This window comes from Zingiber officinale, chromosome 9A, assembly GCF_018446385.1.
Source record: "Zingiber officinale cultivar Zhangliang chromosome 9A, Zo_v1.1, whole genome shotgun sequence".
NCBI lineage: Eukaryota > Viridiplantae > Streptophyta > Magnoliopsida > Zingiberales > Zingiberaceae > Zingiber > Zingiber officinale.
Window position 1 is genome coordinate 62093069 of NC_056002.1, and position 18864 is coordinate 62111932.

Sequence of the window (18864 nt, forward strand, 5' to 3'; positions counted from 1 at the left end):
AAACCTAGCCCATTTTCATCTAACCTTAATTACTCGGCCGGGTAGTCTACTCTTGTTTACCCTTATCGGGTCGATTAATTTCGAAGGTGCCAGCTATTCTGGAGCCTTCCTTTGGATTTTGATTTAGTTTGAATTTAATTTTAATTTTAATTTTAATTTAATTTGAATCTAGCTTTATTTTTATTATTTTTCTTTTAGCTCCCCCTGGATCATAGCCTCGATACGGTTTATCGAGGTAATGTATTTGATCCTTAGGGATCCAATATTGTCCAAGTCCTACTTTATTGATCAGGTTGGAATTGGGGACCCCTGCTTGGACCATTTTTCTATTTGTTCTTTGTATAAGTGATAAATATGATTTGTATTTCCTTTTTGATTTGAATCCTAGTCCAGTTCTATTGTAAATTGCCCTTTGTGTTCCAAGAAGTAGGTCAAGGTTCTTGAAACCCAAAGAGAATCGTTCTAATGTTTTCTCTATATCCTTGACCTGAGTTTTCATGCTGGAATTCTCTTCCTCAAGTTTTTGGACTTGAGTCAAGTTTCCAGTCTGAACTGGTTCAGTCAAAGATTCGGAGTTAGTCACTTCTTTAAGGACAGCTACTTCCTTTAGAAGTGACTTAATTCTAAGATTAGACTTCTAATTTTCGTAACAGATAATTACCTAGGTTATTAAGTCGAGGGATACTTACAGAGGGATCGGGCCCTTCGGAAACAGATATGGATCCGTGGCTTCGCTCGGACTCGGCTTCTGACTCGCTCTCGCTCTCAAATAGTTCAATCTGGTCCCGGGCCATCAGCGCAAGTAGACTCATCTAATCGAGTTCATCGTCGGTGTCTTCTTCTGAGGATTCTTCCCAAGTCGCTTTTAGTACCTTTTTTTTCCTCTGCTTCTTTGCATCCTTCTGATTGGGGCAGTTGACCTTGATATATGCCCCTTCTGGTTGCATCCATAGCAGGTCACCTCAAACTTGACCTTCGAGCTCGGTGACCCTCCTTGGATTGGATTGCCTTCTTTAGATCTTTCTTGTTGAAGCTCTTCTTCTTCTTGTAGAGCTTCTTTACCAAGTACACGAGTTCTGTTGTTAGTTCATCATCTTCATCGTCCGAGTCTGGTTCTGGTTCCGACTCTGGCTCAGTTCTTCGTCGTAATCTTGGTTCGCATGTTCTACTGGTACCTGCAAGCAAAACTACACCTTTCTCGGGTGGCTGTGTATTAGACTGCTCATGAAGTTCAAATTTAGAATATAATTCATCTAATCTAATAGAAGATAAATCCTTGGAGATTTTGTAGGCATCTACTATTGATGCCCACAATGTGCTCCTTGGAAAAGCACTAAGTGCGTACCTTATGATGTCCCTGTTGTCGAGATTTTGCCCAATCACGTGGAGGGAGTTTAGTATGTCTTGTATACGAGCGTGGAGTTGGCTGGCAGTCTCGTCTTCCTGCATTTTCAAATTATATAATTTATTGAACAAGAGATCTCTCTTTCTTACCTTAGTGTCGGAGGTGCCCTCGTGGAGTTCGATCAGCTTCTCCCAAAGCTCTTTTGCGCTGGAGAATGGTCCAACTTTGTTGAGTTCCTCCTTGGTCAGTCCACACTGGAGGGTGCAAGTTGCTCTGGCATCAGCTTCCACCTTCTTGATTATGGTCGGTTCCCATTTTTCGTAGGGTGTCGGCTTGCCATCTTTGTCGGATGGCAGTTGTAGTCCAGTCTTGATAATCATCCACGTGTCAAACTGTGTCTTGAGAAAGGTTTCCATTTGCCCCTTCCAATATCTGAAGTCTTCTCCGGAGAAAAGTGGGGGGTGAACGATGCTGAAACCTTCTTGTTGGGCCATTTGTGATATGCAACAACAAAAAAAATAGGAATATCCCAAGACTAGGTCTTGGATTAGCAGTGTGGGAAATAACGTTAAGAATTTGCGAACTCGAGTGGTGTTGCACCAGTCTCGAGCAAAACTGATTCGTAAAAAAGAATTAGAATGTAACTACAAAGCTAATTCTAATTAACTCCGAAAAGATTAAAATGACCACGTAAAATTGCTTTGAATGGTGGTTGCACCAATTCAAAATGACCCCGCTCTGATACCAATTGTTGGATCGAAAGCGCTAGAGGGGGGTGAATAGCGCTCGTGGCTTTCACACTTTTTGAACTTGTAAATCGCGAGTAATAAAGCAGCGGAAATAGTAAAATGCACAAACACACAAAAGACATGAGAAGTTACTTCATTCGAAGCCTATCTCGACTCTTACTCGAAGGCCCACACTCGTTGAGCGTTTACGTTGGGCAACAACTATATCTCGTAAAAACTATTACAAACTAAGTACAATTCAAGGCAGTAATAATAAAAATTATACCGACAACAAAAGACTAAATTTGAAGCTCTAGGTTGTCGACGTCGAGTTGAGGCTTTATCGGAATGTCTCGTTAGCAGCAGGTTGCAGAAAGATTGCTTGTGCGAAGTTGTGTAGAGCTGTTGTTCGAAGTCCCCTTATAAACAGTGTTGGAGGCGCCTCCAAGCCTGTCCGAGGTGCCTCCAGGCCGCCGAGTTGCACGGGTGGATCAGCGCAAACCTGGTCGCACCTCATCCCTCTGAAGGCGCCTCCAAGCTGCTCCAAGGTGCCTCCAACGCCTGGTCCAGGGCGCCTCCAACTTCCTCCGAGGCGCCTCCAACTCCTCTAGACAGCTGGCTTCAGCTAGCACCCGAGGCGCCTCCAAGCCCCATGGAGGCGCCTCGGACACTGTTCATCCGAGGTTTGAGTTGCTCCTTTGTTCCTGCAAATTGTGTTAGTCCCAAACATAAACTCTGTAAAATAAAGTTAGCACATAAATAATATTATAGATAAACTTGACAATCGTCGGACTGTCCGGGTCTGACTTCAGAATTCCAACCGGAAACCCTAGGTCGACCCGACGCCTACTGTCCCCTCTATAGGGAACGCGTCCTCACCTACTCCACTCAGGAGATTTACCTGTTGCCAGTGCGATCCTCCAGATCGACTGGACTTTTGATCAGCGTTCAGAGCTTCCCGGCTGGTCCAGTCTTTCACCTGGTTCGCGACACCAGGACTTTCCACCTAGGGTTACCCCCCCTAGGACTTTTGCCTGAAGCTCACGACCCGCTAAGACTTTCTGCATAGGGTTACCACCCCCTATGACGTAGGGTTACCACCCCCTAGGGTTTTCTCCCTGCCTAACCGCAGCTAGGACTTATCTAAAACACTCAATTAAGTATGTTAGATTACAAAACAACTTAACTTTGAATTCCTTTGTCATTATCAAAATAACGGTCGATCGTCGGATGCTTCCCGCACTAACATAGACAACATGGTTATCTACAATAATAAAATGTAGAAATAAGTATCATATTCAGATCATTACTGAACTGGAAAGTTTGCTAGGAGTAATCAATGATATTTAAGTGGGACAAGATCTATATTATATCTCATCTTGAGTTAGCTTTAGTTAATTACCCAAGACTTAGTACAACTTAAGTAGATAACGTTTACCAATTATATCATATGTAACTCTTGTGTAATTAGGTGAACAAAACTATTTGTTCATTTTCTCATCTCATGAAATCTATATTATAACTCATCTTGAGTTAACTTTGGCTAATCATCCAAAACTAGTATAATTGAATTACATCGTATGGAATATGCCTCTAAGTTCTCAATCCAATTAAGGTAACTAAGTCAAGTCGCACCTAAAGTCTAATAGTAGGACATCACAATTATCTTGTCACATTCTACCAAGATAAATCAAGTCACTTTGCTTTGGCAAAATCTGACTACAATTGATCGAGGTAGTAGTAAGTATTGAACTTTGGTATGCATATTAAAAGGACCTAATTACGATTAAACTACACGTGCATCACATACAATCATGGTATATCATGACATACATCAATATATATGCTAAATAGAATGTGACATGGTTATGGGTTGCTGTCATACCTAAGACCACAACATCCTCGAGACCAATAAAACTATTCACCACAGTTTGTGTTTCACACAATCTGTTCTCAACAGATGCCAACCTGAGCCACCCATAACCATGTATGTTTCTGTTGAACGAAATTAGACAATAGCATGCGTTCATAACATGTATGAAGATGTTATATCCTTTAGTTTGTTCAACACAAAACAAATACTCATAACATAATGCAAATCATAATAAAAGTCTCATGCAGTTTCTATATCACATATGGAAATATTACTACAACTTAGTATATGTCTTCGCAAGCGGATCTGATTAACCATTAACCCAATAAGCCATTAACTTAATAAACCTAATCATCTCATAATTGGCTCTTGGGGCTAATATTAACAATATTGTGAAAGCTAATGTCATCAAGCATAGTCAAAACTCAAAACGAAAGAATCTTAACTCTTTCAAGATAAGACCTAGAGGAGGCATAAGCAAAAAGAAGTTCTCTAGAAAATACTTTAACTATGATAGAGTCAGTCACAAATCTTTGGAGTGAAGAAAACTGAAGAATAAGTAGGAGACCAACATGAATGAAGTACCAAAAATGTACAACCTCTATGTCGTGATCTCTGAAGTGAACTTCGTAGGTTCAAAATCGCAGTAATGGTGGATCGATACTGGTGCCACTAGATATATGATGCAACAAGGAGCTGCTTTATAACTTTAAAGAAATCAAATATGAGGATAAACTGTTTATTTGGAACTTAGCAATCTTAGACATCAAGAGCCAAGGAAAAATATTGCTGAAGATGACCTCGGATAAAGAGTTGACTCTCAATAATGTGTTGTATGTTCCAGACATTCAGAAGAATCTGATGTCTAGATCATTGTTAAGCTTAACATTGTGTTTGAGTCAGACATAGTTTTTATGTCTAAAAATGGAGTACTTTTAGAAAATGGTTATGTAACCAATGTGTTATTCAATCTAAGTGTAATGGCTATTAGGCCTAAGGTTAATAAAATTAAAAATTCTTCTGTTTATATGCTTGAGCCTTCATATTTGTGGCATGATAGATTAGAACATGTTAATTACGATGTGTTATGTAGATTAATTAATATGCAAAGTATACCTACATTCCACCTTGACCCAAAAAATAAGTGTGAGATTTGTATTAAAATGAAAATGACAAGGTCATCCTTTCAACATGTTGAAAGAAGCAACGAACCACTCGGCCTAATTCACACCAATGTGGTGACCTAAAAAGTATTGATATAATCAGCCTTCGAGATTTTGATATTTGACAATGTACTTATTTTGGTTAGTTTGACCAAGGGTTGATCCAAAAAGGACTTGATATTTGGAGGAGAGTGTTGGTGCAATTTGCACTAAACTGTCTAACTTAAGTTTTGATGAATGATAAGTAAATTAAGTTAGGTGTTTTTGTAATCTAATATATTTACCGAGCATGTAGGGACTGATGGATCTAAGGGACCTAACATCAGGAAACTCAACTAGGTTGAAGGACCTGATAGTTGGTATAAAGCCTAGATAAGTCAAAGGGCCTATCTAATATTTGGCGGGAAGTCTGGCTAGATCCGTGGGGCCTGACATTTGGTCGAAGTCCAATTGGGTCTACAGACCTAACAACTAGCGAGAAGACCTAGTGGGTTGAGAGGCTAATCAATAGACTGCAAGTAGGTAAGTAAAGGTAAGTTACTGGAAAAAAGAGTTCTCATAAGGACGAGTCAAAGTTTCGCCTTTTGGCGCTGGTATAGTTTAGGTTCATTTTAGATCACTAAACTGAGACCCTGACTAAAGGACAAGAACTAATTATTATTGCTTATTATTATTATGCTAACTTTGTTTTACATGTTAGACATTTTTGTATAGGACTAATACCTTTTGCAAGGCAAAAGGAGCATAAAGTGCCTCGGGTGAACAGTACTCGAGGCGCCTTCAAGAACTTTGAAGGCGCCTTGAGTACTATTCATGAAAGACACCTTCGGGAGTTTGGAAGGTGCCTTCAATCATATAAGACAGAAGACTTCATGGTCGGTAAGGAGCAGTTGTGTCAGGATAAAAGTTTGCCTATGGAAGGTGCCTTCAGCACTATGGAAGGCGCTTTCTGTGCTATGGAAGGCACCTTCCACACTCTATAAAAGAGCTGCTCGACTAAGGCTTAATCATCAACTCTTCTACAAGCTTTTACGCATCCGTTTGACGTTCTGACAACTTTATCTTCCTGCTATTGTTCTGTTACGACGTTGCTGCATCCGACTACTACTGAGGGGTCATCCAACACTGAGCCTAAGCTGATCATCTTCGTAAGTGTTGGGTAACGAAATTTAGTTCTGTACTTAATTACAGCAAAAGAAAAGGTACAGTGTGTTACACTTATTCGTATTCTTTTTTATACTCAATCCCCTCTTCCGGTGGTTCCGGAAGAGATTATTAGTGAATTACCCATTGATAGGTCCGCAGGACCCAATCTTGGAGTAGGAGTCATCGAAGGCTCCGAACCAAGTAAACCGCTTGCGTAATTATGTTTTGGTGTTTTTTTTATATCTTAATTCTGCCACGTACTCACTTTTCAAAATCAAAAGAGAAGTCTTTAAAGGGTCATGTGATTTACCCCCTCCCCCCTCTCATATGTATCTCGATCCAACAAGTGGTATCAGAGCCTAGTTAGCTTTGAATTGATGCAACCACCGATCGAGTAGGGGGATCATTGTTTTTTTAATTTTTCGATTCCTGCCACTTAATTATAATTATAATCTCTATCTGTTTCCCACACTACTTACCCCAAGACCAAGTCTTGGTATCTGTCTTAAGTTCTCCTTTCAGAAAATTAATGGCCCAAATCGAGGGATCCAACACCATTCGTCCCCTGCTATTCAAAGGAGATGACTTCCCCTACTGGAAGAGACAAATGGAAGTATATCTGAAGGCCGACTTCGACTAGTGGTTTAGCGTCACCAAAGGATACAAGGTGGCAGTCGACCACAACACTAGAACTCCAATTGATCAAGAAATTGAAATTTGGAAATGAAAAAGAATGCCCAAATTGACTTCAAGGTCCTCAACACAATTCAATGTGGACTAACGAAGGAGGAGTTGAAACGTGCCGGACTACATGAGAATGCAAAGGAGTTGTGAGACAAGCTTATAGAACTATACGAAGGGACCAACAACACAAAGGTAACTAAAAGAGATTTATTTTTAAATAGGCCATTTAATATCAAAATACAAGAAGGAGAGATTGCAAGTCAGTTGCACGGAAGGATCAAGGATATCCTCAACGAGTTCCATACAATCAGCGACCAGATGAAAAATCATGATCTAATAAGATATGCTCTAAATGCATTTTCTCAAAATACACTGTAGACATCCATCATGGATACATACAAAATTTTGAGGAATCTATCTAAATTAAAAGTAGATGAAATTTTCTATAAAATAGAACTGCATAAACAGACTGACGCTAAACTAGACAAGAAAGTTATTGCTCTCATTATATGATCATCCAAAGAAAAATCCAAAACTAAATCAGATTCAATAAAAATAACTAATGAAACCAAATTAATTTGAAAATTTGATTCAGTTTATTTAAAAGCTCAGTTTTTTTTAAAAAAATATATCGATTATTTTGGATAATAAATTAAATTTAAATTTTTTATTTTGAAAATTGATGGACCGATTAAACCATTTTTATTAAATAATAATAAAAATATTTAGGTTTTTAATTTTTTTATTAAACTGATTAAGTTTTTATTAAAATTCTTAATATATTATATATTTTTTAAAATAATAATTTATTCTATTTCTAACTGAATTATTTAACTTTTATCGATTTGACTGATTAAGTAAAAATTGATCAATTTAATTGTAAAAAAAATAATTAGTTTAATTTTAACAAATTTAATTAAGTCTGATGTTCACCCCCTAGTTCCAAGGTCTTAAAATTCCCCTAAATTTTTCATATTCTATTTTTAAGGTTTTATTAGATCCCTGGATGTGACTAAGTGTGAATAAATCTTATTTATGTTGAATTTGTCTATTTTAAAAAAAAATTAACCAAGGCGGTCGATTTAGTTTTTACTGTCTAATTTTATAAAAAAAATTTCATCGATCGAGAAAGTATATTAAACAGCCCAGAAGTCTAACATTTGCGCGTCTGTGTATTTGGCATAGCATAGGCAACACACAATTAAGCTAGCAGATTGTAGAGTCATTTATTTTTAGTTTTATTATTATTTTTATATTTTTTTATTTTTATTTATTTTTATCAAAATTTAAAAGTTTAAAAATACGGATAAATTTAGATTATCATAGTTCAATAATTTTTTTAAAAAAATGAACTTTTTAAATTTGACTTTTGTAAAAATAATAATAATAAAATAATAATAAATATTATTTATTTATTTTATTCGATTCGATTCGATTCATTTAAATGCTAATAATTTAGGATTAAAGACTAAAGGAGTAGTATGGAAAATAAATAAATGCGCCCTTTAAAAATAAGGACTGTGATGTATTTTAGTAATTTAACAACTTTGAATGTGTTTTTGTAAATTGTCGAATTTATAAGGATTAGTTAAGTTTAATAAAAAATTAAGCTCGGATCGAATTTAATTAAAAATAAAATAAATAAGTTTAAAAACAGCTAAATTCGAATTATGAACAAATTTGATAATATAATTTCTGATTTACAATTTACAGCAAACCAACTAGGCCTTAGAATCCGCCTCTCGAGCCGCCGCCGCCGTTTTGTTCCAAGTCACCGCCCCTCACTGGGTATTTGCGGCGTTGCTGCTCCTCTCCTGGAAGCCACGCCACGCGACGCCCCTTCTGATCCGCCAGACTTCCACTGAGTGAGTCTCCATCTCTTTTCGCCTTCTCACTCTACGTTCTTCCACAAATTTGCATCAAAGTTCTCCCCCTTTTCTCTTTATAATTGTTTTAAATTGACATCACAATTTGCATCTGTTTCTGTCTCACGATTTGCGTTCGCGCTCCTTCTGTTTTTGTTTGTTTATTTGTTTGTTTGACTACGCGCCTGCCAATTGTTCGGTTAAATGTCTCACTGAATGGTGTTGGAAATTTGGCCTCAGGTCCCTCGATGGCTAAGGCATTCAATGTTCAGAAACTTATCAAGTAAGTGATTTTCATGCAAATTTATGCAGTTTTCAATGGGTATACCATTGTTTTATTGCTTGGATTGCTGTGCGCCTTCAGGAAACTTGGGTTTGAAAAAGGGGACTTCTACTTCGTGAAGCAGATGGGGAAAGCTTTGCTATGCACCTATGCTATCTTTGGTCTTGCTTGGTGGTGTAATGAAACTAATGTATTTGGTTGGTGGAATATTCAGATACGGCCAAAGGTGAAATGCTTCTTTTCTAAAAATTTATTTCCTGATATGAAAGGTTGCTTGTGTTTGTGATTATTCAAAATGCATGGTTTATACAATTTTTTGTGGCCTGTATTTTAGTATCATGTTAGCTAAAACTCATCAATGTCAGTCCCAAGTTCAAATGAAAAAGGGTGAGGGTTGCGCGTTAGGTTGCCGATTAGTGTTGACTTTCAGACAAATGTTCAATGAATGAATAGCCAACCCCACCTAGTGGAATAAGGTTTGGTTGTTGTTGTTGTTGTATCAACTAAGTTTTAGTTGCCATAGAACCGAGTTTTCCTAATGGGATAAGCTTGATTGTTGTTGTTGTATCAACTAAATTTTAGTTGCCATAGAATTGAGTTTTAAGTGTTTCTTTCCCCTTCACATTTGGAGATTTTCATTCAATTGGAGTGTTCTCAATGAAAATCTTTCCTAGAACATTTGGGTCGTGATTGTGCATCCTCCTTATTGGCATATTTGTCAGGATACTTTAATGAAAATGTATTTGGTTGGTGGAATATTTAAATACGGTCAAAGGTGAATGTTTCTTTTCTCGAAATTTATATCCTGAAATGAAAGGTTGCCAAATTCCATAGGTTATACAATTTTTTGTGGCTTGAATTTTAGTATTATTCAAAATGAAGGGGAGCATTGATGCAACGGTAAAGTTGTTACTGAAGTCACTAGCTCGAGTCGTGAAAACAATCTCTTACAATGTAGAATAAGGCTGCATATAACATATCCTTCTCCGAGACTAGCATTGACGGGAGCTTCATGCTCCAGACTCCCTTTATCAGCTAAGTTAGTTCCATAGAACTGAATTTTAAGTGTTTCTTTCCCCTTCATATTTAGAGATTTTCTTTCAATTGGAGTGTTCTAAATAAAAATCTATCCTACAACATTAGGGGTGTGATTGTGCATCCTCCTTGTTGGCATATTTGTTAGGATAATTTAATTATCTATATAGTTTTATGGATTCAAAAGTATCTAGTTAATCTTCTTTCGCGAAGAAGTATCATAAAAAGGTTTTATTATTAGGTTTCTATTTGTTGGATCAATCAAAATTGATTCTGATGAATGTTATATTGCTATCTAGACCACATATGTAGACGTTAATATGCAAGCCTAGTCTTGCATATTAAGGCCAACTTCATATATTGTCTACAATGTGGCTCCTTGCTAGAATGCCTAGGAGGCCATGAATGTGGCTGATTAGGTGACTTTTTAAAGCCGTGTTAGGTATATTGAGTAAAGTCAACCTACTCCAAGAGGGATGGGTTTTTTTACTCTTTGATTATTTCGTTACATGCTTAATTGTTTAGTATGTTTCAGGAATAACCAGTATCCAATTCTTCTTGATTGATGTACCTTAATATTACTTGGAAATCCCCAAGAAACATGGTAGCAGAAGTGAAATGCATGATCTTCCATCGACTGTCATCCAAAGTATTTAGTCGATTTTACATGGTATCTAATCCTTTAATTCAAATCATTCATATCTTTTGAGATCCATGATTTATAATATGGGGCCAAAAAGCCAAAATAAGTAATCGGGTTTTAGCCCTTATAAAAAGAGGAATTATTCTTGAGTCTCTTTCATACTTATAGCTTGTTGAGGTACCGTTGAAGGAAAAACTAAAAAATCAATTAGTTATATGTCGGTTGATTGTATTCAAAAACATGGAAAAATATCATTGGCTTATAAAGATTGTTATCGAACCAAGAAAAAGATTCAATAGAGCTAGAAACAAATCCACTCTATTTTACATTAAACAATATGTGAGTAACTCCCAATATAGCAATAAAAGTAAGACTAGGCAGATCGTGGATCAACCCATTAAGTTCTTATTGAAATATGACTCGTCATTTGTTGGCTATTAGCTGTATTGCTCCCATCAGTAGAAAAGGAGTCCTAGCATAGGAGGATCCATATAACCAGCCCCTCATAACAGTGTGGTAGTTGTTGTAATGTTTAATGCTTAAGTAGAAGACATATGGTCACTCGAGGAATTATATCGAGGAAAGGATAGTGAGTTATGACAATTTGAAGTTAATAGTCGAGGTAGAAGATGTTCTTATCAGAAAAAGAATGTTCTGTTTCATTTAGTATTTAGACTCAACTTGTGCTCCACATGCATGTTCCATGACAAGGTGGGTTGCAATATTTATCTCATGTGCAACCAATACTCTTAATTTGGGAGATGACTTAGAGCTAAACGTTCAAGACATCAACATATTGTTCTAAAAATAAGGAAGAATTTGACTTCACTACTCTCATTAGATCCCATGGAGTACAATTATAGGGTAGATAGTATAGTTTTAATGGTGGCTCATGCTAAAGAAATTCATATAGAAATTTATAGAGAACTATCTATCATTAGTGGCATCCCTAGGGAAGATGAGATGATTGATAGGAACCAAGTTCTAGATGTGGACCAGGTGTTGTTTCATGAGAGAAACATGCTGGATCATGGGGAAACAAGCCCAAAACATGACTTGTATGTTCCAAAGGGACAAAACACAAAGGGGCTTGAATAAAATTAATATATAGTAGGCAGTTTATGTTTTAGAGTCAGTTATATCTTTGTGACAGTTATGTTAACATGTTTTAGAGTATGTTTGTGGTTATAAGTTTATGAGAAGTTAGAGGGGAGGGGATCTAAGAATTGTTATTAGAAGAGAGAAGAGAGAAGAGAGAAGAGAGAAGAGAGCAATGGCTTTGGCCAGTGGAGAGTCTCTTTACCAGATTGTTTGTGTTAACTCTTATATAATTCTGTGTATTTATCTATTCTGAGTTTTGGAGCCCTAACATTAGTCCGACCTACCGGATGTAAGAAGGTTGTATGCTTAGAAGGAATGCCAAAAATGTCAGATAGGATTAATGTTTTGGAAGAGAGGATGGTGACGCAAGAAGAAAATATGGAAGAAATGAGAGGTATTATGCAATTAACTAATGTCTGAAATACAACAACATGGTCTCTTTTACAAGAGGTCAACAAATAGTTATGAACAAGGGTTGAAGCAACACCATTGAAGGGACATCCACTTCTGTCGATCAGTCCTCTCAATCTGGGTCTCAGGAACAACAAGGTGATCAATTGGAAGAGCATAGAATGTCTGTTAAGAAAGTTGAATTACCAATGTTTGATGGTTGAGACCCAGTTGCATGTATTACTAGGGCTGATATATATTTCAAAGTCTAGAATATTTTTGATTAACTTCAAAAGGAGTTAGTAAAGTTTATTTTTCAAGGCCTTTTGAGATTGAGTGTGACACCTTTGGAAGGGGAATTGGTATTAATGCTAAATAGAAGGCCAATAACTTATTTTAGTAAAGCTTTATCGGAAGGGAATTTATCAAAATCCGCATATGGAAAAGAATTGATGGCTTTGTTTTGGTCTGTGCAACATTGGCATCCCTATCTTCTTGGGAGATCTTTTATAATGTATACGGATCAAAAGAGCCTTAAGAATTTACTATAGCAGTGGATCACAACCATAGATCAATAATGTTGGATGGCTAAGTTATTGGGTTACCAATTTGAAGTCATTTATAAATCAGTTTTGGAAAATAAAGTTGTTGATTCATTATCTAGAATACATGAAGAAGGTGAATATCATGCTTTGGTGTCTTACCTTACATGGGAGGAACATGAACATCTTATTGAAGAAGCTAAACAAGACCATCAGTTGGAGAAAATTATGGAGGATTTGACCAACAATCCAAATTCCCATCAAGGTTTTGAGCTGCAGCAAGGAGTTTTATACTATAACAACAAACTTGTTATTTCTGTTTCATCTCCTTCGACACAATAATTCCTAAAGGAATTTCATTGTTCCCCTTTAGGAGGACATTCTGATTTCTCGAAAACTTATTGAACAAAATATGCTGCAACCGCTCTTGGGGGACTACTCCAACCTTTGCCGATACAAGATCTTATATGGGATGAAACTCTCCTTCAACTTAAATATAATCTCTCTAGGACGCAAGAACATATGAAGAGATATGCTGATAAAAAGAGGAAGTCATTGCAATTTGCAGTAGGAGAATGAGTGTTCCTTAAATTATAGGCCCCATAGGTAGCACACGGTTACTAGGAGGATTAATCAAAAATTGATAGCGAGATATTATGGACCTTTCTAGGTTGTTGCAAAATATGGAGAGGTTGCAAATAAGCTTAAACTTCCACCTCTTTTCAGGCTCATCCCATCTTTCATGTATCATTACTTAAGAAAGCTATTGGCGAGTACAATGTGCAAACAGATCTACCCAATGGACTGGAGGTAGCACTAGAAGATGCTGTGGAACCAGAATATGTGATTGCTAGTAGACATTGTTCATAATGACAAAGTGATTTGTCAATGGCTAGTCAAATGGAAGGGCAAGACATGATTGGCACAATGTGGGAGGATGATTTCACTCTTAGAACTCAATTTCCTTATTTTAGCCTTGAGGATAAGGCTAGAGATGCAGTAGGTGGTAATGATAGGAACCAAGTTTCAGATGTGGACCAGGTGCTGGATCATGGGGGAAACATGCCAGATCATGGGGAGACAGGCCCAAAACATAACTTGTATATTCCAGGAGGGACAAAACACAAAGAGGCTTGAATAGAATTAATATACTGTAGGCAATTTATGTTTAGAGTCAGTTATATCTTTATGGCAGTTATGTTAACATGTTTTAGAGTGTGTGTGTGTGGTTATAAGTTTGTAGGAAGTTAGAGGGGAGGGGATCTAAGAATTGTTATCAGAAGAGAAGAGAGTAGTGACTTTGGTTGGTGGAGAGTCTTTTTACCAGATTGTATGTGCTAATCCTAAAATAATTCTGTGTATCTATTCTTAGTTTTGGAGCCCTAACAATTATCAACAAGTGTAAAGCGCTCAAGTAGCACAATGTATCATAATCACCATATGTCAAACAATCTATTAAATGCTTTACTAGTAAAAAGATTTAGGGATCCCTCCCCATGGTCAAGTAGTCTCATTAGTCAAAGGAATAGCATACAAACTTAGTGTAAAGTGAGAGATGTTGAATGACTTTAGCTTGTGCAGTGGTAGACCAAGTAGAGAGGAGCAGGATCATTTTAGTGGATCACCTAGACTATCAAATGAAATTAAGGCTTGAAAGGTTATTCAAAGCCAAAGTAACGGTTCTTCCAATATGCACATAAATCATGTTAGAGGAACCAAGGAGAAGGAGAAAGAAGTTGAGGAAGAGGAGGAAAGGGGAGAAGAGGAGGGATAACATTTACGAAAAATCCTTAATCTACATAGAGAAAGGGAGCCTTTGTACAACGGTTAGGTTGTTACCATATTACCTGGTGGTCATAGGTTTGAGTTGTGAAAATTGTTTCTTGTAATGCAGGTAAGGCTGCGTACAATTGATCTTTCCATGGGACTCCACATTGGCGTGAGCTTCGTGCACCCTTTTAATCTTTTTGTTTCACTATTCCACAAATCATGTTGGAAAAGTTGAAGTCATTCCATCAATCTGCTCAAGTTTAAGTTGGATTCATTCCTCTATTGTGATTTCATTAGTCGAAGCTAGGTCGATTGCAAGAAAATTTTGATGCTTGGTGTTGTTTCTTTGTTTGCAGTTGTCATTTCATCATTTGTGCCAGCAACCCAACTCTTGCCTCATTGTTTGGTGCCCTCATTATGGTGTTTTAACCGTTGCCCTTGCTGCTCACAGAAGAAAGAAACAAAACCATTGAGGAATAATTGTTTCGGTGGTTTTGACAATTATTGCATGTTGGTTGGTCAGTAGAACAACAAATGTCATCCTTTCGACAATTATTGCATGTTGGTTGGTCAGTAGAAGAACAAATGTCATCCATGTCCACCGACACAGAACAATATTTTAAACTGTGAATGGATCAATGGAGCATCATCTCTCCAAAGGATAGATTTGTCGAGTCAATGAGATAGACCAACCTAGCACAAGTGTGGCTGCGCATTACTGTCTAGATTGGAAGCCCATCAAACCCAATGGTAGCTCAACATCCTTTAAACCCTTGTTTTAGGATATTATAGAGTTTCTTCCTATTTTTACCTTGCGAACATTCTAGAGCCAACCGGACACAATGAGGTGCATATGAAGGTTTATCATAAGCTTGTAGGCTTTATAGAGTGAAGGATTTTCCTTTTTGGCGGGCTTTTGTTTTGGGGAAAGCGCTAAAGGTGAGATTTTTTATTTTCACTATTTGTTTTGAGAGAGGCATCTTGGGAGAACCAAGAGATTTCTTCTACAAGGTGTAGACAATTATTTGTCCGATTTCATTATTTTTTTGCTCTTATATTACATAAATTTGGATTATCTTCACAGAGTAGACTTAAGCTGAGCTATTTTAATTGCTCCTGTTGTTCTACTCTATTATGGGAGATGAAGGTTCCACCACATAGCCCTAGGTCCACATTCTACAAGCACGGTTTCAATCTTTAAAGGGCAGTTTCAAGCAGCGGATTCTTGTAGTCAAAATGCTAGAGTCGTCGTGGTCTCCCATCTTAACAAGTGGTATAAAAGGCATTCTAACAGTTTTGATGTATTTGCATAATATTTATTCTACTTCCTCCCAAAGAACCAAAGTCTTTGCACACGTTAGAAGATTGAATATTATAGGCTTGATAATATGTTAAAAGAATATACTATCTCTTTGTTTCACTATATTTTTTTGTGTTTATTCATCTTCATTGCAAACAGAAGAAAATAAAGTGTGTATTTTTTTATACGTAGGAAGAGACAGAGTTGGCCCACCTCTACGAGCGCATAAGGTATCCATATCCAGGCGACAAAGAGGCATTTGATGAGTTTGTTAAAAGTGGCGGAGCCATTGGCACAACCGTCGGACCCAAAGGATTTATAGACAGTGACAAAGATACGGAAAACCTGCAAAAACAACTGCAATCTCAAAAATTTGAACACGAAGCTCAAAAGCTGTGGTTTCGAATGAGAAATGAAGTCATTCAAGAGCTGCAAGAGAAGGGCTTTGACATGGAATGAAATTGTACAGCAAAAGATGGATCAGTGCTGATCTGTATCGATTGCTGCTTCTACTTTCTTGCTAAATTTTCAAACTACCCCAAAATAAGGTGCGATATTCCTTTTCTAACTTAAATCTTTCTAGTTGATATCTACTGTAATGTAAAAAATTCTTCTTGTAGCATTTAAAATTGTTGCTGCTATTTATACTTCGGAAGCTTCCTGCATCGAAAGCAAATGTCATAAGTTGACCGAGAACTCAAAATAGACGAGGGGCAATCCTTATGAATCTGCCCTTAGCACTCTCAATAGCAGACAGGAAAACAGATTTCAAATTAGATGACTTGCCTTACTGATTCAAAGCTTCTCGCACTAGAGCGCTACTCTTCTAGCAAAGGCAGTGGCTGTGAGATCATCTCCAACGGCATCTGTGTCTTGAGAGGCAATGCTTCCTGAAGCATCCCTTCCTGAAGATGTTGTATCTTTATCTTCAATTCGCCCTGAGAAAATTACAGGTTGTAAATCAGTTGGACCTAAATCTCTTTGTTTGAAACTACATGGGTGCTCATTCTTCTCCTTTATGCAACCCAGCTTCTTTGATCGATTTCAAACAAAGAGGTTTAGGTCCAACTGATATACACGCTATAATTTTCTCAAAATGATTTGAAGATAAAGAGACAACATCTTCGGGAAGCATTGCTTCTCAAGCTAGCGATGTCGTTGGAGATGATCTTGCAATCACTGCCTTTGCTGACCTATGCTCTGAGTAAGCTAATACACTCTTGCTATGGCGTCAGAAGAGAGGAACAGTTCAAGATGCTCGAGCGACAACAAGAGAGGAATGTAGGAATTGTGTTTAGATGGATGGTTGTTCTGGTTTGTACATTCAGTCTTGATGAGCTGATTGAGATGGGTAACTCATCAGATTGAACTAAGTCTAGATAGGTAAGTCGGTCACACACTGTAGGTTTTAGTGGGCAGACGGTATGAGTGGTAGTTTAGCTTGTAGAGTCATGCAAGTGTGTCGTCCTAGCAGCCGTCGCCGGTGAAGGCCGGCGACACCCTGTCATATGTTGTTGGCGTCACTCTTTCTTTTCATCTTCCCCTCCTAATTCCCTCGACATCCTCTCCATCTCTCAGTTTCTTCCTCTATTTCTCATCCTCTCGTGATGTTGTTGCTCATCACGGTAGCCAATTTTTTCCTCGCTTTCTTATCTCATCTTATCTCATAAGATGAGATGTCTCTTTCTCTCCAGAAAACTACACAATTGAGGGTTCTCATTGTCAACTTTTAAAGGTATGTTTTTTATAATTTTTTTTGATTCATTATGATAAAATAATCAAATATCATATGTGTGTCATATTTTCTTTGTTTATCGATGAGATGATGAAGAAATTATGTGACTAACAAGTGAAAAAATTATTTAAAAAAACTTAAGTGTTCTCGCTCGACTAATTCTGCCTCCTTAATTCGCCTATGGGATAAATTTGGAGCATAATTTATGCACGGTCAATTTTTAGAATATTCGTGCCCACTAAAATTCAAATTATGATCAAGGGGTGGGTTGAGTGGTCTAATACGGTGGTAGTTTAGTTTAGGTGTTCTAGACTGTTTGATGAGAATAGATGGATTAAGCGACCAATTGGTCTAGGTGTCTTGGTTGATTGGATCCAACTAATGAATCCAAATACATTAAACAAGCATAGCGGCCAAGTCAAGGGGCCAAGTGAACCGGGCGATTTGGCTACTATTTACATAATATCATTGTCATTGGATATCAACTATTTGAAATTTCAAACTAAAATCAATTAATAAGATTTTAAGTCTAGTGTGTAAAAAGATCGCTTTGGAGTTAGTTTGGTTTGGAGACAACTTGAGACAAGGTAGTGATTTGATGCAAGAACATGCAACTATGCAAGTAAGAAAGTAGTTGATGACGACGATGAATAGATAGATTAGAAGCCCTAGAAGGGTTTTGTTGTGAAGATTTTGATCTTTAGGTTTAGCAAACTTTTCTAAATGATTGTGATTTCCTAATGTCAACGTGTTAGGCGTCGATTGGATCTGTTGATAATGAACTTGAAAATATTTTAGCCCTCGGGGTTATGGTATAACGGCAGGATATTCAAATTGTTACTCAGGTATCCATGATTCGAGCCCCAGTTATGGTGAATTTGTAGGAATTTTTTCTCCAAACGGGGCACGCAACTAAAAGATGTTGGGCTCCTGGGGTGTCCGCTGTGAGCGCTTCCCGATTTACCCTGGTGGTCGGTGGGAAACTTTCGTGGGACCGGGCCGGTCATCCCAGACTCGACGTTATCTAGCCTGGTTAATCATTTTGACCCCCGGGGCTATGGTGCAGCTGCAGGATATCCAAGTTATCATCCAGGCACTTACAGTTCAAGCCCCAGTTATGATGAATTTGTAAGAATTTTTCCTTCAAATGGGGCACGCAACTAAAGAATGTTGGGTTCATGTACTGCCCGCTGCGAGCGTTTCCCGATTTATCTAGGTGGCTGATGGGAAATTTTCGTGGGACTAGAACGGTTATCCCAGG

General features: G+C 37.5%; 1 protein-coding gene across 2 annotated transcripts; it reads left to right on the forward strand.

Moving 5' to 3' along the window:
* The first annotated feature begins 8622 nt into the window (after positions 1–8622).
* LOC122021377 lies at positions 8623–16533 on the forward strand. 2 transcript variants are annotated; one of them, XR_006122534.1, is made up of 5 exons: positions 8623–8804; positions 9045–9087; positions 9169–9313; positions 16061–16416; positions 16489–16533. XR_006122534.1 is itself a non-coding variant. In XM_042579503.1 (4 exons), the coding sequence occupies exons 2-4, from the start codon at positions 9053–9055 to the stop codon at positions 16325–16327; spliced, it is 447 nt and encodes a 148-aa protein (XP_042435437.1). In that variant the 5' UTR covers positions 8623–8804; positions 9045–9052; the 3' UTR covers positions 16328–16533. The 2 variants fall into 2 exon arrangements, 1 of the variants encoding a protein (XP_042435437.1); XM_042579503.1 differs by having other exon boundaries at positions 16061–16533.
* Positions 16534–18864: the final 2331 nt, after the last annotated feature.